Source organism: Phasianus colchicus, chromosome 1, assembly GCF_987193195.1.
Source record: "Phasianus colchicus chromosome 1, bPhaCol1.hap1.1, whole genome shotgun sequence".
Lineage (NCBI taxonomy): Eukaryota > Metazoa > Chordata > Aves > Galliformes > Phasianidae > Phasianus > Phasianus colchicus.
The window spans coordinates 125,141,109-125,168,555 of record NC_143436.1 but is presented as its reverse complement, the minus strand read 5'-3'; the positions used below and the strand labels follow the sequence as shown (position 1 = coordinate 125,168,555).

Here is a 27,447-nt window from a genome sequence, read left to right as displayed (position 1 = left end):
AATTTTTTTCAGCTTTTTGTCTTCATTTTGCTAGGCTTAGCTCTTTCAGCCTCTTCTCATAGGACAGACTCATCATTACCTTTAAATCTCTTTTAGCATTCTTCTGCACCTGCTTTCCTTTGTTCTCAAACGCACTGCTTGAAGGAGCTGAATATGGCATTTCTGATCAGCTTTCTGCTTTCCTATGCGTCTTTACATCCTAGGACCACATTTGCCTTCACACCAACAGGCCTGGGAACCACAGAAGTTCTAGAGACCACTTAACTCCTCTTTCATTTCTCTGGCTCTCACCATTGTGCTTTAAGGCACCTACATGGGAGAAATATTGGAGCCCAACTACTCAGGACTGGAGCCTTGTTTGATTCAGGACATACGTGCTTAATTTTATATATGGTATATAAGCTACAGTTAGCTTTGTTAAATCTTGACCTGTCTCCTTGGTCTCTAAATAAACGACAGTTTTGATAAATAAACCAGCTTCTAACCAGATGAGACTCTGTTATCCTCATAACTTCTACCAGTCAACACAGCAGTGTGAATGACAGGCACAGGCTCTTCACTTTAAAAAAAATGTGGCATAAGAATAAAAAAATATAATTCCATGTGAGAACCACGTAAATATTTTGATGTAGTAATGTGAAACACTTCATAAGGCATTTCTGAATAATCCCAAACCATTTAGGCCTATGGTAGGCCAGTGAGTGTTATGCAGCTGGTGGCTCAACCTTCTCTCAGTGTAAATAGATGATCAATCATCCTCTCTTATTATTGTTTTAAAGAATAGTTTGAGACTCAATTCACAGTGAGTGTTCGTACTGCCTGTTCCTTTTGTTATCCTATCAATACAAGTTTGAATATTTAAAAAAAATGCATTGTTTTTCACCTGGCTGCTAGAGCCTACTTGTTTGGCTCTCTGCTCATGTCTGGGGTGGTGGGACAACACAGACACAGGTCCACAAAAGAGGAAGAAATAATGTACAGGCAGGAAGCAAAGGGCTCAAATTAGCAAAGACACAAATAAAAAGACTGAACTGGCAGAAAATGCTTTCCTATGCATTGTGCTGTAGAACTGCAGGAAGATAACTTTGAATTTCACCACTTTCCTATCCTGATCACTCAAAGGAAGCTCATGGAAAGCTAAGTAACTCAAGAGCCTATTTGTAAGCCTGATACAGGGCAAAAGAGTAAAGCAGCGTGTCTGCATTGCTCATGCATCAGGACATACCATTCATCTGCAAAATGTAAGGTGAAGGCTGCTTATGCTGCTGTGAGTTGGCCTGGATGTGTTTCTGGCAGGACCAGGAGGATTCCCTGCTGTAGGAAACCTTCTTTAGCAGGGGGTTGGACTCCAAAGGTCCCTTCCAACTCCTATGGTCCTGTGATTCTGTGACTGCAGGTCTCTTTCGAGACAGAGGTCGATCACAGGCTGCTCCCTGCCTCCCACAGTGCCAGCCAGGCAGGTGGATGTGTGCCCTGTTGCCGGTCGGTGCCCATCCTTGACACACAGCGCAAAGGGCCAGTGGGACCTTCCCCACTATGGAGGGAAGCACGGAATGGTGCAGTCACTCAGGAGGATCACCGGGGCAAAGAGCTGCCTGCTTCCCACAGTTTCTGCTTTTGGAGGAGCACTCCCAGCCGCAGACTTCTTGCCAGGTGCTTTCCCTCGAGTGCAGCAGAGCCTTCTCCCACTCCCCAGGGCCGCTCGTCCACTCTCCATCAGGCGCCCAACCTGGCCTCGACGGAAGCGCGGGTGCCGAGAATGCCGGGGAGTTCCGCGGGCAGCGAGGCCCCGAAGCCCGGCCGGCTCCCGCGGCTGCAGCGCCGCCTCCAGCAGCAGCCAGCGGGCGGCGCTCGCCCGGGCCGCGGCCGCCTGCGCCCTCCGCTCCCCCACGGGAGCGGCGCGAGGAGAAACTCCCTCTTCCCCACCCTCCGCTCTCCTCGTGAGCCGCGACACAGAGGCGGCGGGGGACCGGGCTGACGGCGACCCTCCGGCCGCGCAGCTCCACTGTCTCGAGTTACCCGGGGAGGGGGCCGGGCAGGCGGGGAGCGAGGGGGCGGAGGAGGAGGAGGAGGGCTGCGCGCGGCTGAACGCCGCTCCTGCGAGATGCTGCAAGCCCAGCTCCCCGCCGGAGGGGGGTAGCAGCCTCTGCCGCCGCCGGCTGCTGCCTGTGCGAGGGCTGTTGCCGCTGCTGGACGCAACCTTCTCCCGACATGGAGCTGCCGCCGCCGCTGCTGGAGTGAGCGAGTGAGCGACGGGTGGAGCAGCCGGCCGCATGGATGGATGTGTTTAGCTTTGTGAAGCTTGGGAAGCTCTCCGGGTAGGTGTCCGTACCGGGGGTGCGGGAGGGCAGAGGGCTGCCGGTGAGGGGTGCTCAACTTCCCCGGCAGAGGGGCGAGGGGGCGGCTCGGGCGGGGCGCCTGCCGGGACCGCTCCGCGCGGGACGGGTCATCGCCCTCCGCGGGCCGGCGGGCGGGAGAGAGCGGTGCCCGCCTGGGAGCACCGCCGTGAAGGGGCGGCCAGAACTGTTGGGAACGCGGAGAGCGGCGGTGGGAGCCGGCGCCGGGGGCAGGGGGGCGAGCCCGGGGGGAAAGGGGCAGCGCCTGGCCAAGGGGTGGGCAGGGAGGGACAGGGTGCGCCGTGCGCTGCCGTGCCGTGCCGTGCCGTGCCGTGCCCTCCCGGCTCGCCTGGCCACAACTCTGCGCTGAGCGCGGCTCCGGGCGCGCCGGCTCCTCCACAGCGATATTTTTAGAGAAGCGGTGAAATCATCGGCAGATGATGAGCGCTGCCCCTCTTTTTCGCACGGTGTGTGCTGGGGCGCGAGTGAACCCCTGCGCGCAGGGCATGTGCTTCCCGCTGCTGCTCGGTGAGGGCATACGTGTTCTCTCGAATAGATCTTCATTGAGCGGCCTCGGAGTTGCGGTCTGTGTCTGTACTGTTGCGCTGGCAGCGAGTTGCCAGGCCCCAGGCTGCGCAGAGGGGTGAAGGAGCACAGCCCCATTAGCCCGTTCCTCTGTACTGGAGGTGGCCCTCCTCGGTAACACGGGAAACCGCGCTTCGCCTGGGAGACGCGGTGTAAAAGTGCTCGAGCTGTGGGATTTTTGCAAGGTTTTGGTGTGGATAATCTTCCTAAAGGATTTAGCTTTGATCGCGGTAACCAGGAGTGCTCTGAATTCTTATGATTTTGTGTTGGTACACCATAGTTACCACGGCCCTTGCTGTTTGTGAGGCACAGAATGAAAGCGGGTGTTATGCAAAAGGAAGGGCCTTGCTGAGGAAAGGCAAGGCTGCCGCTTGCTCTGGTGCCGCTCAGGTGGGAGAGTGTCACAGTGATGGATGGTCCTTAAAGACAAATACTGCATGGCTGGAAGTCACTGAATGCCACAGGTACAAACAGAGCTGTTATTCCCCAATTCCCTCCGCTGCACCTGGCTGTGATTACAGCTCTGTTCTTGGCCCTGCCGGGGCAGAGCAGCTGTTCTCGTTCAAGCACATCATTGTCTCACCCTGCTCCGAGCGATCTGACATGAGGTGGAGGCTGGAACACTGGCATCCTGCACAGCGTTCCCTGTCCGTTCTCCCAGCTGACACCGCCAGAGCTGTAACTACAGTGCAAACTTGAAGCAGGGAAAAATACGTAAGAACAGACAAGGAGCAGGGCGTGTAGTGTGGTATTTATTTTTAGGTAATTGAATTGCTCGAGCTCTCGGATTTGTTGGTAAGCGGTATTTTAGAGGAGCTCACGGATCTTCATGTCTCGTAGTTGTCATGCTTGAGTTAAGTCAAAGGGAAAGAAAGGGATATGTTGCTTGGAAATGTTACTAAGCCAGGTACCCGGCAGTTTTTGTTCACACAGTAGGACTTGATCTTTGTTGGTGTACGAAGGCTGTAGCTTTCTGTATGCCTGAAGGCACAAACACTGCCAACATTGAGGTTTGTGTTTAAGTAATTATGGGAAGATCACGGCACTTCTCCAGAAAGACCTGAAAGTTCTGAAATGAAACCATGAGTTTCAAAGCTTGTGTCCAGCTTTGTTGGAATTGAGCATATGAAGCACTCAGGGATTAAGTCTGCTTGTAGATCACAGTAAATCATTTCTGTACCAAGCTACTCTTTTCATTTCTAATTTTCTGGTTGTTAAACAACCTAATAGTTTACACAGGACTTTACTTTACTTGCAGTTTCCTAGGTAACAGCTAGTTATCTGTTCCAGTTTCACAAGAGCTTTGTGGAGCAAGTGGGCTTCAGTGTAAACCCTGTTTGTAATCCCTTGGTGTATCTGCATTGAAATCACCAGCTCTCCCTCAGCTGTTGGAAGAAAGGCCTTTCTGGAAGAAAGCTCTCATACAACAAACAGTATTTTACTGAGAGGGCAATCTTCAGACAGAGTACCTCCGGAAAGTTGTTTCAGACTTGGCTTGTACTGAATCTTTTCAAGACTTTCAGTCTTCTTTCTGTTTTGCTGTGCATTCAAATCTTCTCATTTGAGGTTGCAGGTCAACTCTTAGTGTTGAAACCATGGCCTTGATTCTGCGGGCAGTGACACAGGCAAGCTGTTATGCATGGTTACTGCAAGGGTATGCTTATTAATGCTGTAGTATAATTGTAATACATATGGTGAGAATTTTAATTTTTCCTTGATCACTTCGTGTATAAGAGCTCTTATCTAGAATAATCCTGAGATGGAGCAGAAACTCTTAAATAATGCCTGCCCGATATAAAATTTGACATAGGATTGGTTTGTTGTGTTTTAATTATCTGTGCAGTTTTCTGCCTGCTACCTGTGGTCTTTTAGAGACTCTCAGTTCTGCAGCTCCTTCAGCACTCATCCATGGTAGCTGTGGAGGGATATGTGCATAATGTGGAAAATGGAGGTATGCAGAAATGTAAGGGAGCCAAACTGGTTTTATGATGGGCGTAATCTTCAGTGGGCAGCAGGTTATATATGTATGCTTCTAGGAGGAGGGGGTTTCCCTTGTTATTTCCTTGCCTTTATGGGTCTGTCTCGTTGTATACTATGCATCAAATAAAGATGTTCATGGTGAAGTTTCTATTGATTTGTAAAGATTGGAGATGTCCATCGTGGCATTGAAAACAAAAGTATTGTTTAGAAATACTTGATTGCACTTTTGTTGGCATACCTTCTCTCCCTTCCCCTTTTCAGAAATTCGTAGACTCATAGAATGGCTTAGGTTGGAAGAGATCTTAAAGGTCATTGAGCTCCAACCACCCTGCTGTAGACAGGAAGCTTGGTTTTGAAAATTCTCATGTAGAATTCTCCACTGGTCTAGTGAATATTTGGTAAAAATTGGTATAAATTTTGTGGGGCCATTCTGTGGAAAGAGTTGTAACAACCTGCTCTTCTAATGAATATTCACATGTAGAAAATGATTGCCAAGTCTTAAAGGATCACGTACAGCTGTACAAGGCAGGTGAATATTTTTGTAGTGTGGGCTGCATAAGTATGTCTGGTGCAGTAGCATCTGTAATTCAGAAAGGAGGATTAGTAGGATAGATAAAGTGCACACAAAAATTGCTGGATTAGGTTGGATCAGGAGTCTGCCTTGCCCAGTGTTCTCTCTTAATTGCTTTTAGCAGTTGCTTGGGGTGAAGGAGTAAAAAAAGTATAAATATGGAGTGGTTTTTTTTTTTTTTTTTAATTTTTTTTTTAGTGCAAGTATGAGGAGTGAAGGAATGCTGCTGCCCTGCCCAATGTGAATGGGAATGTTTTCAGGCCTAGTTAAACCTGGCAAAAGGCACAGTGTCAAGCATCTAGTCTATATGGGACAGATGAACCATGAAACAATAGGTTGGAACAGTGAAAAGGCACTGGCAAAAGTTTAAAGCCTGTATTCATGGAACGTATATTTAGTTAGAAAATCAGCAGTAGCTCTTCTGGTGATGCCCACAGAGATTCAGTTTCAGAACTGTTACAACGAGACATAAAACTTTCATGCATCTGTCTGGATACCACCGTCATGAGTGGGGATAGTCCTTAACAGTTAAGGACTTAGACTTAACAGGAATGCTAATCTGTGATGTGTGGTAAGTAAATTTAGCATAAATGGATCTCAAATTTTGCATTACTGTCATTATTGTTGGGTTGCTTCAATTTATTCCATAAAAACTGGCTGTGAGCAGCCATATTCCTGCTGTGCTCTGCAGAATCAACTTAACGATGTAGCAACCCTAAACTCCTGCAGGGGCTTTTCAGTGAGCACCCAGATACCATTTCTTTCCTGTGAGGTGGAAGTAGGAACCCCTCACAAGGGTGTTTTTCATTGAGGTGGGTAAATATTATTGTCATTTTTTTGCGCATGTCTTTATGTAGCCATCCCTAACCAGGTAGATTGAGAAGGCAGCAAGTCAAACGCTTGTGCTTTTGGGTCTTCACTGCTTATAAAAGTGAAACAAGTCTATACAAGGTCCGAGTCTCAGTCTTACGCTTTTTGTCTGGTTTTGCAGCCTTTGCAGTCCTGCTCTCACCTCTTGTTCTCCACAGGCCTCCTATCTTTAGCAATCTTGTCAAGCTGGGGTGAAAGGTCTGCTCCTAAAAATCTATGAAGCCAGAAGGTGTGTTTGTAGGCTGTGGGTGTGAGGCCCTGCTTTTATGGGGAACAAGATTGCTTGGCTTTGTGGTCTAGTTGTTTGTATGTGGCCAAGAACAGATACGTCTTCCAGGTTTTAGAATTCCAGATTAGTCTGTTTGTTATTTGACTTTTTTTCAAAGCAATATTAGAAGATTTCAGGGTGTTTGTCTTCAGTTTGTCAGTATATTGTCTTTCTTTGCTTCCTTATCTAGTGCTAGTTTGCTGTGGCGTTTATAAAATCACCTTAAGGGAGACACACTTAAAAGTATACATAAGTTACTGAAGTGATATTGTGTACTGTTATTGGAATACTTTTATCAGTGCTCTTTGGAATGGCAGTATCACAGCTTGCAAGTTACTTTCAGTATTTACAAAAGACTGTGTCAGTAAGAAAGCCTGTGATTATCTTTTTTATGTTCAAAGGAGGTAATTTAATCCTAAAAAGGATTTTATTATACTGGATGATAATTCAAATAACCACAAATTCATTTCACCTTTCTTTCTATGCTTCATTTAGTGAAACATTTGTCTATTTATATTAATATAAAAGCTTTGCCTTATATTTTATTATTCATCCATTTTGTTAGCTGACACGTAATAAAGATATGTGCTCTAGTATCTATGGTGTTAGTAATATTCTCTGGTATAACAGCTTCAGCAGTTTAGAGATTTATTAAAAACACTCCTTATGTTATGGACTGCTGTAAACTTGTCAAGTTGCCAGTGAATGATGATGCAACTCTTCTAAATATGTATGTTCTCTAAATACTGTTTGCTTAGATACAGTGCTTAAAGGATGTGACATGAAGCAACCTTATTTCTTGAAGTATTTGAGAAAGGAAAAAATTGGAAACCCAAAGTTCACAGGTAATATTTTTATTCCTCTTCTTTCCCTAATAATTACTGAAGAGGATGGAATGAAAACTTAGAAGTGCTCTGATTAAGAACGGTCATAGCATTCGCAGTATAATTTTTGAGATCTTTGTTCTGTGGCATCAAGCCCTTACTGACAGGGTTGAAACAGGAATGTGGGGATAATTTCCTTTATAATCACAACCAGTTCTAATGTTTTTGTATGTGTGCTAAGCCAATCTGATCATTGATGTTCTCATATGGTTTAAAAAGTTGTATGGAATCATAGAATGGTTTGAATTGGATGACCTTTAAGGTGCCTTCCATTTCCAACCCTCCTGCCCAGTGCTGCTCCCCACCAGCTCAGGCTGCCCAAGGCCCCATTCAACTTGGTTTTGTATGCCTTCAGGAATGGCGCACCCACAGCTTCTCTGGGCAGCTGTGCCAGCACCTCACTTCCATTATTATAGAATACTCTTTTCTTATATCCAATCTAAATCTCCCCTCTTTTACTTTGAAACTGTTTCCTTTTGTTCTGTCATCACAGTCCCTGCTAAAGAGTCTGTCCCGTTCTTTCTCGTAGTCCGTCTTTAGATACTCAAAGGCTGCTCTCAGATCTCTGCAGAGCCTTTTCTTCCCTGGGCTCAACAGCTCCAGCTCTCTCAGCCTGTCCTCACGGGTGAAGTGTTTCATCCCTTGGATCGTTTTTGTGGCCCTCTTCTGGATGGGCTCCAACAGTTCCATGTCTCTCCTGTACTGAGAACTACACATCTGGGCACAATTCTCCAGGAGGGGCCTTACCTGCGCAGAGTATGGAGGGGCAGGATCACCTCCCTCACCCTGCTGGCCTTGCTTCTTTTGATGCAGCCCAGAATATGGTTGGCTTTCTGGGCTGTGAGGGCACATTCCTGGCTCATGTCCAGTTTCTCATCCACCAGTATCCCCAGGTTTTTTTGGCAAGGCTGCACTCAGTCCCTTTGTCCTTCAACTTGCCCTGATGGTAGGGCTGCTGTGACCCAGGTGCAAGACCTTGCACTTGGCTTTGTTGAATCTCATGAAATTCTCCCTGATTTTTAGAAACCTTCTTACTTTGTTGTCAATCTGAAAGATTTATGTGAGAAATTCCAGTTAAATTGAAGGATATTCCTAACCATTACAGAAATGTAAAATGAGGGTATCTTTCTGTATTTTATAACGTTCTAGGTCATTATGGAAATCCAGCAAGCTGTTAGTAGAAAATACAAACTGTTACCTGAAATAACAAGAGGATAATATATGTTCTCAGCTCTGCTGGCAATTGGCAGAGAAGGGGTCTTTTGCTATTCTTGACAGCATTTTCATGTTATGTCAGTGTATCGCAGCTGGGTATCTGACTGATGGGATAAAGTAAAATCATGCTGGAGCTAACGCTTTTTATAAAACAAGCCATCGTCTGGGAAGGATGCAAAAAATTGAATGTGAGGAAGGGAAAAGTGATTTTGGTTCCCAGTGTCATGCTCAAGCATCTCTTTTAAAAGAGATGAGACCATCCAGATGTACATGAAATTATTCATTTTCAAAACTGCTTGCATATACCCTGTTTGATTCTAATGCGAATTGGAAACTTCTGGTGCTTGTAAGATATCAGAGTTTAAAATATTAGAGAGACATACCTTGAATAAGAGGGAACTTCGGGTAATATGAAACTCTACTTAAAGCTGCTTTTTATAATCAGGAGTAATCATAATTAAAGTTTTCTGAAGTTCCTCGGAGATGTTTTTGAACTCAAAAGGTTGTACAGGTTTTGAAGGTATGTTATATGGAGACTTTGAAAGGAATCTGTGAGGCTCTGTTTCTGATTATCCCATTGACTTGAAATGATGTAAATAACAGTACCAACAGTATAAATTTTAATAATTAATTGCATGCTCAAATCTTAGTGAGTTCAGCAATGCCTAAAATTTGTTTGTGTATGAAAATACATTGCAACTGGAAAAGTGAAGTACTCCAGGACTTAAAACTGCCTCCTACCTTATTCAGGATCTAGCTTGTTAGAAATCTCTACCAGTATTTCTTTAGTGTGGAGTCTAAAAAAAATTATGTTTCATAGGTTGAGTGTTACAAAAACAGAAAATTATTTTCATTAGTTTCAAGCAACAAAGAATTTCAGGAAAAAAAATGAGAGAGCATTCTGAAGAATGGGCATGGTGGAGGGTGATGCAAAGGTCCGTCCTATTAAATAATCTTTTGCTGGTGATTTGAAATAGGAGAAAGATGTGATTAAAAGCTGATAAGTATCTTCTAAGAAAAGTCCTTTGTGAGATTTATTGCTTGGACAAAAATAACTTCCCTCCATGGTAAGAAAAATGATTGCTGGTTGACTTGGCTGTTTTTACAACTGTTTTAAGACTTTGACTTTATATGAAATTCTTGATTTTCCTCTTCAATTTTATTATTATGATCAGGGGCTACAGCACAAGATTTCATTTTAATTATTGTGAAGTTAGTGAGGGGAAATGCCAGGTATTTTTTTTTAGTTTAGGGAGTTTGAAAAGATGATATCTTTCCGGATTTTGGTAATCATTGGTAAAAAGGAGATTTATACAGGGAAAAAGATAAAGATATACAGAAAAAAGAGATGGTGAGGGGAGAGGGGATGTTTGTATGGCAAAGTTTTGAGAGTAAATCCTTTTGTGATCTTCTCATTCTCATTACTTTTTTTAGGTTCTGATTGAACATTTTGAAACTTCAAGGGAAAAAAAAAACCTTGGGTGACTGGAATTAGGACTTGTTTGTTTGTTTGTTTTAAAGATATCAATAAATACAATAAGTATGTATGTGTTTGTTGACGGAAACTGCTTGTTGATTTTCATTAACAACAGAAAAAGTCAAGAAAGTTTCTGCAGTGTTCTTTAGAATTTGATCTTGTATATGTACTTTTTGTATTGTTGGGTTTTTGGTCTTTATGGGGGGTGGAGGGGTGGACTGGATTTTGTCATTTTACCATCTGTTTTTAATCTTGAATTTGTGATTAGGTTGCTCTAGATTTGGCAGTAGTTGTATTTTGGAGAGCAAAATGCCCATTGAACTGTGGCTGTAAATGTTCCTTGAAGCACTAGTGGTTGCACCAACAATGTAGAATAAACCAGGCATGTGTTACATGAGGTGCGTTATTTCACTTGAACTCTGTGTTTGATTGAAATAGAGCAGCAGAGAACTGAGGAGAAATCTGGAAATGGTCTGTATCTACAAAATTGCTAGTGCCAGAATATGTGATGAAAACATGAGCAATGGCGATGACTTAGACCTACTGTAAATTAGACTATTACAAGCTTGGCTTTCTTGAAGCATCCATATTACAACATGGACCACAAGAGAGGGGAGGTGACAGTTGCACAGAAGCCCAAATGGTGCTGAAGTTCAGATTTGTCTTTGCTTGCCTTTAGTAGCCCAAGAAATCACTACCTTTAATGCCTCATCTGCTTTAGCAAGATGGGGCTGTTTGCTCAGCAGCTCAGTGTGTAGCAGGTTGCTGTAGCTTTAGCTGTTCCAACTTTGGAAGAGACGAGTGTCACTGGTTTGGAGCGTGCAGTATGACTAATCAAGTCCAAGTGCAGTTTATGTATTCAGGCAGAAGTGATCAACGTTCACACAGAAGTGTTTTGACTGGGGTTAAGTTATTGAGCAAAGTCGTGCTTTAACGGTATCTGCATTTTTTTTTTTTTTATATGGGCTGAAAACCTCAGATGATCTTAACCCAAATGTTCGTTTTTATCTCTAAATACGTACATGTTTTTGGTTTTTTTTTTACCTAGGAGAAAGAAGCAGACAGCTTTCTCATTAAGTTGGCTACCTGCCTAGGATTTCTGTTTGCATTCTGCACTGTATGCTGCCTGCGATGTTTACAAGGGGTGCATTTTCTTCTGCCAGGGCAGAGTCAAGAGGGATGGAGAAGAACTGCACACGGGGAATGTTCTGTACTTCACGACTCCATTCTGAGGGCAGGGAGAATAGGGGCTGGAGTGTGTAATAGGGGAGGAGTGGCAGAGGACAGAAGACGGAAGAAACTGAAGAAAGAAAGTTAATGATTGCTGCATTGAAGGAGGGCTTATTTGTCGTGAGTGTATTGAAGTAATTGTTCCAGGCTGGCTGATCTTTATGTGAAGATGAACTTTCATTGTTGTCTATGTAGGAGTTTATTTGCTCCATAATGCTGCCTGAATTAATTGGTGTGTTGTAATCTGTGTGACTGCTATGGGGGAAGAAAAGGAAGATTTTGCTTCAGCATTATAACGGAAAACTTTTTTTTTTTCCCTTTGATTCATCACTACTTGTATCTGGTGTTATCTGAGGGATAGAAGTGACTTGAAAGGTGAAATAAGGAGGTTCCTGTTTTCCTGTGCTCTGGCTACATTCGGACACTGATGAGGAAGGTATTCTTTCGCAGGGTGAGCCTCAGCACCCCTGTTGCAGGATTGCTGCAGATTGACTATTTTTTTCCCCCCAAATGCAGATAACTTTACCACAAAATTTATAGTAATTGGAGAATGTGCTTTACTGTGGCTTAAAAAAAAAACAACCAAAAACATGCACAAAAGAAGACAATCAACCCAAAGTCTTGAAAACCAGAAACATGGAGGAGCTGTGAATGTGGGGAAGAGTTAGGAGTAGGTCCAAGCACTTTCAAGTGCTGCAGGAGTGCACTTCCTTCGTGTGGTTAGCCTGGCCTAATACCAATGCTGGGAAGCCTAATGAGACTGTGAGGTCTGATCTCTTCTGTCTTACGCATTTTTCCCTTCTCTTGTCTTATTCCCTATAACTCTTTAGATGAATCTTATACCATGGTGAGCTACTTGAGGGAGTAAAGCCAGCAGAACACTGATTTTTGGTATGTTTCTTTTCCTGCTGGTATTTAAACTGGACCGGAGGAAGTGATTGGAGGATGTGGCCTCAGGGAGAGTGGTGGCAGGAGAGGAAGTAAAACAGGGCTCTTCTGGGGAGCTCTGCTGCGTTATCAGTTGGTTATGTGAGAGCTGTGGTCCGGTGGTAGGAGCTGCTGCAGGAGGTTATGGAGAAAAAGACTTCCTTTCTAGCTGCCTGTGGGTAGGCTGGGTGAGAACCCTTCACCTGAAAGGCTTTGGGGAGAGGCTGGCAACCTGGAGGAGATGGGTGGGATGGGAAGAGGCTGCCCTTCTGGTTCCTTTGGCTTTCCCCTTTCCCTTTTCTGCCTTTGGAGATTGTTAGGCTGCCTCTGAGTAATGTGGATTTTCCTGGACACCTGCAAAACCAAATACTCTCAGGATGCTAAATATCGCTTTCAAGTACCTTGCACATCCCAATGTACCTAGGAAGGATTCTGAATTTCCTTAGCACTGCAAACTGTTCTAATAAGCAGGAGGGCGAAACAGGTGTCCGAGGTATTAATTCCTGTATTATAGGAGATGAACTGTCCAGGACAAATTACAGGCACGTTGTTTAATTCAATAATTTATTTATTTTTCACTAACAGGCATGTATTTGTTCATATCAGTAAGCTTATGGTTATATGCTTTTCATGTACAAGTTCTCCTGGTTCTGGAATCTGTCTAATGAGCTGTCTAATTTTCAAATGCTCTGTTTGTGAACTGAGAAAGGACATTACTTAGAGAAAATACTGTGCTACGTCTCTGCTGCTTTTGAAACCACAGAAAACTAGTTGAAGAGTATTAGTGGCCTGTTTTTCAAACGCTCTTTATTTTTAAACTGGAAATCAAAGTTTTACAGAATGCATTAATTAGCCTGAATTTTTAATTCAACTTCAGACACTTGGTTATTTTTTTTTTAACACAAAGAGAAGTATACTTCAAGGAGCTTCTATGCAGCAAATTTTCAGTTCCTGCCATTTCTTCTGTCATTCCTTACATGTATATGGCACTTCAGCAGCTCTTATCTATTGCTCAGATGCTTTGTGATGTTTGCCTACCAACTTGCATTTATAGCACTGAAAATGTGAGTGAGAGAAGGTGGTGGTATCAGTGTATCCAGATTAATAATATTACTTTGTAAGTAATTCTTAGAATATGAACAGTAGAATGAGTACTTCCAATATCTTTCTTTTATGTTAATTCTCTGTTGCTAGATGCCAAGTATATTGCTTTTTTTTTTTTTTTACCAGAAATGAACTTTTTTTTCTAAAGCAAAACAGTAAATTGTTTATTTTTAACTCTTGATGCTCTTAGTAGGCATTAAGGTACGATGACAGGTCTTGTTGAAATGGGATGTTGTGCAAAGGCAGTGGAAATGGTGATCTGGAAAACTGGCAGATTCTGTGCACCTGCAGATTGTTTCCATGCTTGCCCTAATTGGGATAAAGGCATCTGTTGTGTCTGGGTATTCTTACTACCTGTAGTGATAGTTTAATGCATGTAAGGACAGTCTGCTATTTAAAGCCTATGAGAGGAACTTCCACTTTTCTAGAAGTTAGTGCAAGCTTCATCCTTTATCCCAACAAAAGTACTCTGTTTTAATGGCAAAATGCACTGCTGTTGATCTGCTTTTGGTTTTGTTGTCTAGAGTACAGCTTGACCTCACAGTGTTCTGTGGCCTTGAAGCAAAGAGACAAGTGCATGCTTGTGGAAGTACTTTCATTTATGTTCATTAGCCATTACTGTTAGAGTTAATATTGTTTTCTCATGTTATGTTCTGCTTCTCAAAAAGAGAAATTGTGTTCTCACATTAAATGTTTAAAATGTTTATTTTACAGGATAAGACAAAGCAGCATTGGTTTAATTTTTCAGATGGTTCATAGTTTGGTGCTGCAATGAACAGCATTCTAATTAGAAGGCACAACACCTATCTCACTGTGCTCAAAATGGCTGAAATTGATTTCAGCTGCATAAAATATGACAAGATCAACATGTGTTTACCAAACTGCAATGATAGCAGCTGACATTTATTCTCTCCAGTGTTTAAAATATTCTTTTTCCAGCTCTAAATGTGGTGGAAAGCAGAGAACAGTTTGTCTCTGATTCTCTCTGGTATAGTTTGCTGCTTTATATCCCCCTCCCCAGTTGGTTTTCCACTGAAGCAGCTTTCTTGTGCTAGATCCCCCTTTTCATTATGAATACTGGATGCCGACTTGCAGGTTGTTGGAGGAGGAAACTTGAGTTGTTTTCATTTGATCTTTGCATAAGTTTGGTAAATAAGGAGAGCATTGGCTGCTTTATATTTCAAATACAGTCATTTTGTTCCCTCTTCACTTACGTGTTTTTGACTCTGTGGACAGTGTGATACCAACTCTTATAATTAAGTTGTTGTTTGTTAATTTTTTTTCCTTTTACCAAACTGTATGAACATTGCATAGGCTAAATAACCCTGTGTACAGTGTTTCTTTATTCACTGAAAAAATAACAGTGCAACTTCAATCCCAGACAAAACCTTCTTTTCAAGAGGACCTGTTGGATTCATCTGGTGGGACCTGCGCGTCTCAGGTATCAGATGTTTTTGTGTAGTTAACCACACGTGGCCCCAGGTACCCAGAGTGGTGGAATCAAGGAAGCTCCTGGGGCACAGAGCTGCAGTAGCTCCTGTAGGTACGTTTAGCACCTGTGTTAGGTTGACTGAGGGGAGGCAATGTGCTACGTAGTTTTGGGTCAGCTTCCCATGCTGATGGAGCACTTCTGAACGTGACAGTTCTCAGGCTTGGCAAATTCTTAATCTGGAGTGTAAAATTTGCATACGACGTGATTTGCTCTCCAAGATGGCAAACTTAGTCTAACTAATGATTTGGATAATTTGCTGAATAATGAATTAATTATGACAAAGTAGTTGAGTGTAAGGGTGTAGAAGTCTGTAAATGTGCTGATGCACATACACATGCCCATACTTATTGTATGTCTTCTACAAAATATATAGCAAAGACTCTTTAAAATGTAGCAGTCATTTGAGAAGCAGCATCCACGTCTTTCTGTTCACGAGTTAGACTTTCATAACTCATGCCTGTTGTGTTGAAGTCTATAGCTTCAGAGTAGAAGAGAGGATACTACTTCATCTCTGTGATAAGGTTTAATATGTGGTGACTTGTTTAGCATTTTTTGATGTTTATCAACACATACAGAAAATACAAATGCTCTAACAGTGATAGTGGCCAACTGAGTGGAAATCTTATGCAGTTATCAGGCACTGACCCTTTCTCAGCTTGCTTTTGAGACTGGATCACAGAATTCTGATGTAAACTGTATAAGGGAATGGTTTAATTAAGCCACTGATTAAATCATAGAATCACAAGGTTGGAAAGCACCTACAAGATCATCTAGTCCAACCGTCCTCCCATTACCACTGCTACCACAAACTAAACCATATCTCGTAGCTCCTCATCCAGACGCCTCTTGAACGCTGCCAGGGATTGCGACTCCACCACCTCCCTTGGCAGGCCATTCCAGTGCCTGACCACTCTCTGAGAGAAAAAGTTTTTCCTCATGTCCAACCTAAACCTTCTCTGATACAACTTGTGGCCATTTGCCTGGGAGAAGAGGCCAAACCCCTCCTCACCACAACCTCCCTTCTAGAAGTTGTAGATTGCAGTGAGGTCTCCCCTGACTTTCCTCTTCTCCAGACTAAACAATCCCAGCTCCCTCAGCCACTCCTCATAAGACTTGTGCTCCAGACCCCTCACCAGTTTCGTTGCCCTTCTCTGGACTCGTTCCAGGGCCTCAATGTCTTTCCTGTAGTGAGGGGCCCAAAACTGAACACAGTACTTGAGGTGCGGCCTCACCAGTGCTGAGTACAGGGGATGATCACCTCCCTGCTCCTGCTGGCCACACTATTTCTAATGCAGGCCAGGATGCCGTTGGCCCCAAGCCTATAACGCTGCATGGATTTATTGTGGCCAAAGTGCAGGACCCAGCACTTGGCCTCATTGAATCTCATCTCATTCACCTCAGCCCAGCAGTCAGTCCAGCTTAATCCTCTGAATCCCTCTGGAGGGCCTCCATACCCTCAGGCAGATCGACACTACCTCCCAACTTGGTGTCATCTGCAAACTTACTGAGCGTTCTGAGTACCTTGCAGTGTATTTCTTTTGATGGCTTGCTTTCTGGAGGAAAAAATAAGTGAAGACAATTTGTTTTATTTTCCTTTTAGAACTTTTAGTCAGTTTGTCATGATTATCTGTAAACTAACAGATGCTGACTTCTAAACAATAATGCCAAATCATGGCCTGTTTTTGAAAATGAATGCCACCTTTGGTTTACATTACTACAGTTAGGTATTGGATCTTATTTAAGGGTGTTCTGCAGAAGACACTATTATCATGTGGAATTGTTTTAAAACATGGCTTTCTGGTTTATTTATATTTAAAAATACTTATTCACGCTAAAATTAAAAAAAAAAAAAACAAAAATACTTTTAGTTTTAAAACCTGTCCGCTTTCCTCTCTTGTGTCCCTGTAGGGATTCTGATTGATTGCAGAGGCATTTGGTCATGATAGAAGAGTGGATCACCTGCAGTCTTCTCAGCTTGCTTCTGGGTTTAGCCAGAAGTCTGCTCCCTAGGATGGGAGCAGCACCGACATTGTCAACTGCCTCTTAAATTTTTTTTTCCCTGGTTTCATCTTAAGCAGGTAAAGATGGCTGCAGGAATGCTTCTGCTGAGAATGTTTAGTGTGACATGTCTACTAATAATTTGGAAGGAATACTTCAAACTGTTTGTGTGTGTTGCCAGCTTACAGCTTCTTAACCATTGGCAGAAAAAAACCTTGCATTTTCCTGAATGTGGAGAAAACCTGACAGCATTCAATTCAGTGTTCCCTTTTACCAGTGTGGGCTTACCAGTATTTTTTAGGAATTATTTTGTGTTCTTCTGTGTAATAAGAAATTAACATCCATGGAGAAGTCCATTCTTACCTGGAATGTTATGCTTAGTTTCAGGTACTTTTTTTAAAAAAAAAAAAAAAGAATCAGAGAATAAAAATTGCAGGAGAGGAAAAGCTTCTATATGGTGATGAATTTCAAAATTTGGGAACTGGTTAAAAGAAGGGGACTTTCTTGAAGTTGTACGTGTAGCAGAAGTAGTAAGTCATGGCCTGAAACAGTGATTGAGCACCTCGTGGGAAGGCAGGGCCAACCCAGGGGAGCTCAGATGCAAACAGTATACCTGAGAGACTGGAAAGGGTGGAGTCAGGATCTGCACCTTCCCAGACCTCATTTAAGGGTTGGCAGTGGAGGCAGTAGTATCTTGCTGGAGATCCCTGCATACCTGAGGCCTTCTGAAGGTTCTTTCCTTTCTTTCTGTGCACAGCTGTTGTATTTGAGCAAGTTCTCATTTGTTGTAGCCTAGGAGCTTGCTTCTCTGTGCTTTCCATTGCGTTACAGTACAATGTACAGTTTGTACAGCATTGCAGTACGAAACTAAATTTTGGAGTAAAGTAAAATGGAAGTTTGGATTTTCCTTTTTAATCAAAAGCTTCCCTCTTCCCCCTCTCCTCCCCCCCCCCCCCCAAAAAAAAAAACAAAAAACAAACCCAGATTTTTTATGACAGTACATCCAGTGAAAATGAGCTGTTGTTCAGTATTTATACTCTTTGCAAGTCTTTGGTACCATCGAGAGTCAGATTTTTCTGGGATTTTAGAGTCTGATATACAATATAGTGTATTAGATTAGATCAACTTTTAGTTGATTAAATTAGGCAAAGAAAATGTTGAAAGATGAGTCTACTACAAATCTCAGCCATGACTGGCCATAGTATGAACATGTAGATGAGGAAAATCTTTTAAAACTCTTTGCTGTGTTAGTAATTACTGTATTTGGGCCTACTAATATATTACTGCAAAGAAAATACAAACCTTATAGTGTTCACAAGCATAGTTGGGAAAAGTCTTCTTGTCCATTTTCTACATACTATAGGGCATAATATTTAATTGAAACTGTAATGGAGCAAGGTTTACAGTCTCTAGTAATCTATATATATATTGGTGATAGGGAAGATAGAGTTTTATCACATTTTTTCCACTTAGAGAATAATATAGTTGAACTGTTGAGAATCTGAAAGATGTGCTGTTGTTTGGCTGATGGTAAATGACATTATGATGACTCGCGTTTAGATTTCTTTTTTTAATTTTGTAGTTTACATGTCTGTTTATCTATAAGAGCTGCAGAAAAATACAGAATGCGTGGAGGGCAAAGAGGTGAACCACCTACTGAGGGACGTCCCTACATTTGCTATGTGGTGTGTCAAAATGAGCTAGTGTTAGGTGGTTTTATGTATGTTAACTTGCCATCTATGTGAGCTTGTAAGCACCATTTCTATACTTGTGTGTCCACAAGCCATGTAGAATCACTTATATTTGAACAAATATCTTTAGAAAGTAGAATAGCTGAGTAACTCTGTTTCTAAAATGTTAGTGACCTCTTAAGCTTCACAAGTGTCAAGTAACTTTGTTCTCACAGAAAAAATCTTTAAATATGAGAATTTGCACATAATTCCTGATGTTATTAAGTGTTCCAGACAAGTTCATGTTGGCTGACGCAGAATACCAGATGTCTCTGATGAGCAGATCTGGGAAACGGTTTGGCTTTAGCTAGTAGAAAGCATCATTAAGAACAACAGTGTGTGAGAATTTTTGTCCTTCTTTGGATTCGTGTGTTTCATATCCCCTTTGGATGTGTGAACCAGCAGCTGTTCCTGAGTACCAGGCATTGGGATGTTCCAGGGAGAAAGAATGAGTGCAAATACAGGAATGAAAAATGGAGCTGTAAAGAATGTAATGGCCAACTGTTAAGCAGTCCTAATTAGTAGGGTTGCCTGCCTTGGGAAAGTGAGTCTTCAGTTTCCACTCTCTTTTCCTGACTAGCTGTGGTTTTTATTCTCTCACAGTCATGCAGGTAGTTTTGGGACTGGAGACTGCGTTAGGACTCCCTTCTGCCAGTGCTCCCATAGACTGGTGCCTTTTTGCAGTTTCCCTCTAACACTGACGTTAATAGACAAGTTGTGCTCTTGGCAGAAGTGCCTAAATGCTGTTTTGCTCTCTCTACCTTATCCTTTGTCTCTGGTCTACTTCCAGTCTGTAGCATGTATCTCATAGATTTCAAAGAAAAGCACAGGTTATTTTACTCATGCTCTTTTCCTGCTCGGAGATAACGTTTTCTAAAATGCTTTTATTAGAGGACGATTGCAAATTTCCATTTTATTTTAAAACAAGGCCAGATAAAATCTTCCAAATCCAGCAAGATTCCAAAGAACATAGCTGTCAAAATATTGTTTTGTCAGCTTCTACCAAAATGATACAAGAAGGCTACAGTACTGGCAACTGGTTTTCTTAAAATAGAGCTCCAATGCAATATAACATTGCACTGGAAGAGTAAGCTACTGTGCAGTTGGCTTTTTATCCCATTCTTTTTCCTTTTTTTCTTTGATGTCAGTGTCAATACTAATTAAAACATCAACAACCACAAAAACCCAACACCCCCAGTAAACTTACTGGTTTAATTATGAAAATACATTTTTTAAAAAAATGATTCAAATGGTCTAAGCTTGAAAATGAATGTCTCTTATGCCAAAAAGACATCCAAATACAAACTTTTAATGATACTGTCTTTTTTCCTGATGCAGTGCTGCTTTTTCTGTTACATATGCCAACTTTACAGAGCTAAAATTAACAGTGGGACAGAGTAAAAAATAAACTGAAAACTGTTTCTGTGCTGTCCTTGGAAGTTGAGTATGTAGTCTTTTATATTACTTCATTGCTCAACAAAAGTCACTTTCATGGTTACTGATCTGTATTTTCTGTGGTGTGCTCTTAATACACTGAGACGTAACTTGTAGACTGGAAGAACTTTCCTTATGGCTTCACTTTAATTTTTGGGGGAAAAGCTGTTTTGGTAGCTTCCACATCGTTGTGATGTTGTTGTGATGTGCTATGTGCCTGCTAAGCCAGAAGAGGGAGCACAAATTAAGATCTTACTGGAAAAAGTATTGTGTTCGTAGACTGAAGGCTAATCAGGAACCAAGGAAATATTGAGGTCAAATGTGTTAAGTCAGAGCACCTTATTCTGTCAGAAGCATGTGCATAGAGAGTAGGAAATAGTGAGCCTAATGAAGGGTAGAAGAGAGGGAAATGAGCACGTTGCCTATTGAAGAAGTGAAAAAGGTTAGTAAAACCAGTGCTTGGCATGAGGCCTTTTAAAACAAAACTGAATGTATAGGTCAACTTCAAATAACAGGCTTAGTAAACCAGTTCAGTCAGTGTGTTTGATTTGGCAGCGTTTCTTATGAATCAAAAATGATTTATGTGTCATTGTGCAGACCAAATCTGTTGGATACCTGAGAGCTTAATTCTTGCTAGAGCTTATTCAAATGCAGCTTATTGAATAAAGCTCTTGGGTCATAATGTAGGTCCTATGGCGTGTTTGGAAAGATTTTCTTTTTTTAATGAGAATGCTGATTTGTAGGGTCGCTAATTTCCATATATATGGATATATACTAATACTGCTGTCATGGTTTTATGATTTTTGATTATCAATATTCCACACCACGACATCGTGTAGTGCACTGGGAGTTACAGAGTTAATGCTCTAGGTCTGGGAACCTGTCTGGAAGAGAATTAGAACTACATTCCCCAGAAGACTGTTCACTGTTCTGTTATAATTTCTGCTCAGGGAAACAGATATAAGGCCTTGGTAGTTCCACTTGACGGGCCCTTTTTTTGGCTGTCTTCCCTGGAGCTCAACCAAACTGCATGTTTTACCTCATCATTATGGTGAGGCCTATCCACCTTTCGGATACTCTCTCATAATATTTATTAGCTTCATTTCCAGTTACATTGTATTATAGTGTGCTATCTTGCATTCTGTTACCATATTTAGTAAATTAGTTTGTTTCTCTTCAGGTCGTTGCTGCTGTTTTTAATTATTTTGGGGTCCCCTGTTTTCCCTTTCTGGAGGTGTGGATCTGTGAATCCCTCTGCCCTGCTAGTCACGGAACCGGGCCCAACCAGCCCGTAAACCATTGACACTGCACATATATTTATTTATGTAAAAGTACATAGTTTATATCTGTAAAAATTCTTAGTATTTGTCCTTTTACAAGTTATATATTTTTTCATGATAATACCAACTATGTGATGAACGTGAAACTAGTCACTAATGACAAATGTGCAAGGACACTGACATATTGATTAAACTTCACAAATTATTCTCCTTGATGTGGACAATTGATATTTTAGCTCCAAAGAGCTGTTGACAGATTAATAGATATTTCAAGAGTATAGTCATCTGAGTTTGTAATTTTGGGCGCATTATCTTATTCAAGGAGTGCAAAGTAGCTAAATGATATTTTGAATACAGAAATGAAAAAAAGTAAAGCCACAAGTGTATTATTCTCTTGCATGGTGGTGTTTGTTTTGTTTTTGTTTTCTGTTTATTGTTGGGGTAGAACTCCAAATTTCGTGTCTGCAGCTATTTGCTTTATTACCTGAGATGTGCCGTTTCCAGTGTTATGCTCACAGACTTAATAAGCTAATCCAGGAAACTAAAGCAGAACTGTCATTTTGAAGCCACTCAGCTGAAGACTCTTTGAAATCAGTTTAGAAAGCTGCAAGACTATTTTTGTTTTCTCTTTAATTTTTAAAGAAGATGTGTTGACATGTTCTGCTGTTAGCAGTCCCCTTTAGTAGAAGACGTGTTACAGAAAGGTTGCCTCTCACTAGTCCACTGCAAGTTATACCCCAAATGGACGTAATTTACTTTTAGGAATGATGCCAGTCTGTGGATGATTTCAGGATGTCCATTTTCCTGATACCTATTTTTCTTAAGCCATATAGAGATAAATTTTGAGGACATGTGCTTCAGTACTTAAGGAAAAGCACACACAAGCAACCCAAGTACTGGAGTCTCTGCTGACGTTCCATGATATGACAGAAAGGCATCACTGAATTAGGAATGATAGAATAATTATTTTGATTTAACTTGCTATTACCCATACAAGCATCCAAGATTGTGGAATATTTACATGGGCTGTGCTTTATGAAATCTGAACTCTTACGGTTTGGTCATCTCTTCTTCCCCTCTTTGATTAGGAGACAGTTGAAGCACTGATGTGAAAATATTATTATTATTTTTTTTTTTTCACTTGAAGAGGACTAAGGCTATAAAAAATCTGTGGCGAGCTGCCAAGTGATGCATCATTGGCTCAAGGAAGTGTGATGGGCCACTCCTCCCTCAAGATTCCTGAACCTCAGGGACTTAGTCCTATAAGCGTTTTGAGGTTCAAATGTCAGCACACATTTGATCATTCCTGTAGCACGGCACTACCGTGCTGATGGCAGTGAACCATGGTGACTCAGGTTAATTTCTCATCCTTGAGCAAATAAATGAAAGATGTTATTAATCAGACTAATTCCCCGCTAGCTCATGCTCTGAATTGTGCTTTGTCTTAGATGATCCCCAGGGAGGTGGTTGAGTCACCATTCTTGGATGTGTTCAAAAACTGTTTGAATGTAGTACTCAGGGACATGATTTAGCAATGGGTTAGAGTTAGGGTAGTATGGTTAGATTGTAGTTGGACTTGATGATCTTTAAGGTCTTTTCCAACTTGAGCTATTCTATGATCCAGAAGATAGCTTCCAATTTTGTTCAGTGTCATGGTACCTTCAAAGTACTAGCTTAGAAGTAAGTGTTCTTAGGTAATATTCTTTCCCCTTCTAATGAAAGTTCAGAACTGTCAAGGTTGTTTGGTCTAGCAAGGAGGAAGCATTACTGGACTCGGTGCTTATCAGTATAGAGATCTTTAGAGAGGTTAAGATTGGAGGCATTCTGGGATGTAACGGCGTCTGGGATGTAGTATTGAGGAATATCAGCATGGCAAAGGGTGGCATCAAGACCCTGAACTTGAGGAGTGCAAGCTTTTTAACTGTTCAAGGAATTATTGGATGAGATCCACTGGGAAACTGTCCTTATGGACATAGGAATGGAACAGAGCTGGCAGCTTCTTAAGGATACCTTTTTGAGAGCAAAAGAAGAGCATTCTTCAGCATAAGAAATCAAGCAGAGGAGGCAGGAAACCAGCACGGCTGAGCAATGACTTGCTGGTCAAACTGGGGGGAAAAAAAGAAAAACTACAAGCAGTGGAAGCAGGGATGCATGTCCTGGGAAGAATATGGGGATGCTGTTCAGACATGCAGGGATGGAAGCAGGAAAGCCACGGCACAAATGGGACCAAAATTGGTAAAGGATGTGAAAAATAATAAGAAGGTATTCTATGGGTACATTGGTCAGAAGAGTCATAGACAATGGGATTGAGTGTACCCTCAGCAGGTTTAGTGATGGCATCAAGACGAGTGGTGAATTTGACATAACAGAAGTAGTGGATGCCATCTGAAGGGACCCGGACACGCTAGAAAAGTGGGCCCATGTGAGTTGAATGAGGTTCAACAAAGCAGATTGCAATGTTTTCTACTTGGGTTGGGGTAATCCCAGGTACAGACTGGTAGAGGAATTCATTGAGAGCAATTGTGCAGAGAAGGACCTGGGGGTTCTCAAGGGTGAAGAGCTCAACGTGAGCCAGCAGTATGTGTTTGAAGCTTGGAATGGCAATGTTATCCTGGGCTGCATCAAAAGAAGGGGAGATCAACAGGGAGAGGGAGATGACTGTCCCTCTCTACTCTGCTCTTGTGAAGCTCCGTCTGTAATAGTGTGTCCAGGCCTGGGGCCTCCAGCACAAGAAAAATGGTAGGCTATTGGAGCTGGTCCAAAGGAAGGCCCCAAAGATGCTCAGAGAGCTGGAACGCCTTTCTTATGAAGGAAGGCTGAGAGAGCTGGACTTGAGTATCTTAGAGAAGAGAAGGCTCTGGGGAGACCTCATTGCAGCCCTCCAGTACTAAAAGGGAGTTTATAAGTAGGAGGGAGACTTGCTTTTTACATAAGCAGATAGTTATAGGACAAGCGAGAATGTTTTTAAACTAAAAGAGAGGAGATTTAGGTTAAATGTTAGGAAGAAGCTCTTTACTCACAGGATGGTGAGACTCAGGCTGCTCAGAGAAGCTGTGGTGCCCCATCCCTGGAGGCACTCAAGGCCAGGCTGGATGGGGCCCTGGGCAGCCTGAGCTGGTGGGGGCAGTCCTGCCTGTAGTAGGGGAGGTTGAAACTGGACGATCTTAAAGGTCCTTTGCAACCAAAACCGTTCTGTAATTCTAAGAAGTAATGATCTACAGGCTTTAAAGAAGCATTGGTTCCCATCAGGTTTCAATGCAACTTGAAATGTTCCTCGAGATATCTGAGAGAAAAATCCTGGTGTAGCAGAGATATTAGATCCTTAGCATAACTGATCTGTGCTCTTTTCTCTCTGTTCTAGCACTTTCAGAGAGAAGAGAGTTAACAGTCATCTAGATTTTAAGGCATCCAAATGGGAATGCTCTAAGGAGTATGTTGTATGGATAATGTAGCTATTCTTGCAGCTGAGTACATGAGGAAATTCTGTGAACTTTATTGTCTCTGCCTCTGAATACATTGATCTGAAGCAGGTTATTCAAGCTGAATAGACTGTAAGCTAGAAACATATTCTGTGAGCAGATGAAAAGGTGTTCACTGTAATATCTGGGCAGTGCGTTTGTGCTCTTTGCTGTCTTGATACTTTTTGTTATTAGACTGTCAGCAAACTTGTACACGTCATCAAAAGGGGTCATTGAAACAAACCACCTGTTGTTTTTTTTTTTTTTCAAATAAAGAAATTCTTTCTTTCTTTCTAAAGATCAGCATGTAAATAAGCTTAGCTGTTCTGGAATTGCTGTTTTATGGCATGCAATATGCTTGAAAAAACAGTTTTAAGAGGATAGTGTCTCCTTAGACTGAGATATCGCATTGCTGTTAAGTAATTTCTGGGCATAATATTTCAGTTGCAGCTGAAGAAATTGGTACCTGTATGGCATCAAACTGCTTGAGGTTGTTGAGGTGCTGCAGGTGCTTGCCTGCTCTTTTCCTTGATCCTTGCGAGTCAGGATGCAGAAAAATGCAAAGATTTTATAGATCTCATGTAAAAAGAGATCTGATACAGTCTTGTAGGAAGGAGTGGGTTAAGTCATGCTCCTCAGTGTCACAACTTGAAGCTGAAGAGCATTTGTCTGCAGTCCACTTCTAGACCAGTAGGGCAGCACAGATTTTTTTTTTTATAACATGAGTTTGAATGAGAATTTACTTCTGTTCTCTTCTTCATACAAGAACAGCCAAGCTTCTGTGCTCACAAATTAAATTCTGCATTCTCTCTGGTGCTGAGTTGGAAGTATGTGCCTTAAATATCAGTTCTTTGCTTTTCATTCTTGTTTTGCAGAATTAATATCACTTAGTTTAAAACGATTCAGGCCATGCCTGAAAAAAAAAGCTTTACATTCTGAAAAAGGATGGAAATAGACTGAAGATTCCCATGCAAGAACAATGAGGAGAAAGCACTGGAGACTGTAGGAATGGCATTAATTTAATTCATGCAGAAAATCCCATGGTTTATATGGATTAGTATTCAAAGCATGACTCAAAGTGATCCTGAATATATGTAGCAGCAAGATCAGTTAAAAGGTGGTAGGTATTCCAGTTTTAGACTGAATTGGTAAGATAGCTGAGGAGGGAATAGCCAGGCAAGTCAATGCAATGAGGAGATAGAAGAAAATGACCAGTAGGAAGAAAACTAAAGTCACTTATCCTTAGAAAGAGTAAACCTGTTCTTGTCCTGCTTGTACTCTCTAGTAGCAGCTTTTTAAAGGTAACTGCTATAAATCACCTACTTTGCAGGTTATGCTAAATTGCTTATAGATTTGCGGTGCAGTTCTTATTACAGTTGTGGATGATGCTGCCTTTTGTTTTTGGAACAAAACATACAAATTAGTATGAAACAGTTAAGCAGGAAGCAGGGACTATATTGTGGCAATAGCTCTTAAATTATTTTGTAAGGAATGTCACCTACTTGTAATTCAGGATACGGTGATGATAGGGGAAGGTTGTTTCAGGTGGATGCGAAAGATTAAACAGCATGCAGAAGGAAATTAGAGAAATAAATGCATTTTGGGGAGAGAAATAATGGAGATAGGATGAGTGTTTAAAGAGAATGAGATAAAAATCAAGCCATTCCCTAGTTTTGAGGCCAAGATTACCCCCCTTGACTCACCTAACTCTTCCTTTCAGTCCAAGAATTGGTTATTTAATGAAATCTCACCTCATCAGACAGCAAAAGGACCTTGAAAAGAGGGGATCAAGCAGTGCCATTTATAAGCTTATACCTCTTTTATTTCTGTCTGCTCACTGTAGCTTTCAGTTAGAGACAAAATTTTAACAGTCTTTGTGTGTGTTTATGTATGTTATACTTCCTTTTCTACTTGGCATCAAGCGGGATGGTGATTTTACTTCAGTATATACAGAATCACAGGATGGAGGAGAGTGGAGGGGCACTTCTGGAAGTATCTGGCCCTTTCTGCAGGCAACGTCTGCAACAGCACATTGCTCAGGACTGTGTCCAGTTGGGTTTTGGGTATCTCCACAACCTCATTCTGCAGTCTATCCCAGTGTTCAGCCACCATCTCTGTAAAAAAAATATTTTCTTACATCTAAAAATGTCCCGTATTTCACGTTGTGTCTCTGGGCATCACTGAGCAGGATCTGGCTTTGTTGTCTTTATTTTCCCCATCAGGTATTTGTACACGTGGATAAGAACATTCTGAGCCTTTCCTTCTCCAGGTTTAACAGTCCCAGCTGTCTCAGTCTCTCCTTGTATGTCAGTTAATCATCTTCATGGCCTGTTGCTGGAGTCACTCCATCGTGTTCATGTTTGTTTCATACTGGGGAGCTGAGAACCGGACCCAGCACTGAAGATGCATCTTACCAGGAATGAATGTAAGAAAGGGATCTCCCCACTCGATCTGCTGCCATCTCTCTTCCGAACTTAGCTCCAGTGTGAACATTTCCATAAACTGAAATATTTTATGAAGCAGTTCAGTGCTTCTTGGGAGCCTTCCTTATAGAGCTGCTTTGCCACAAACTGAGGCTGTGCTCTGTGAGCTTGCAGTGTTTTCCTTA

General features: G+C 41.9%; 1 protein-coding gene across 1 annotated transcript in view; it reads left to right on the top strand.

The window, feature by feature from the left end:
• The first annotated feature begins 1,885 nt into the window (after window positions 1–1,885).
• Window positions 1,886–27,447, top strand: part of FRMPD4 (FERM and PDZ domain containing 4) — a 295,873-nt gene continuing 270,311 nt past the window's right edge. The window contains exon 1 of the mRNA XM_090125667.1: window positions 1,886–2,318. Coding sequence (XP_089981793.1) covers window positions 2,278–2,318 — 41 coding nt within the window. The 5' untranslated portion in view covers window positions 1,886–2,277. The remainder of the gene's footprint in view (window positions 2,319–27,447) is intronic.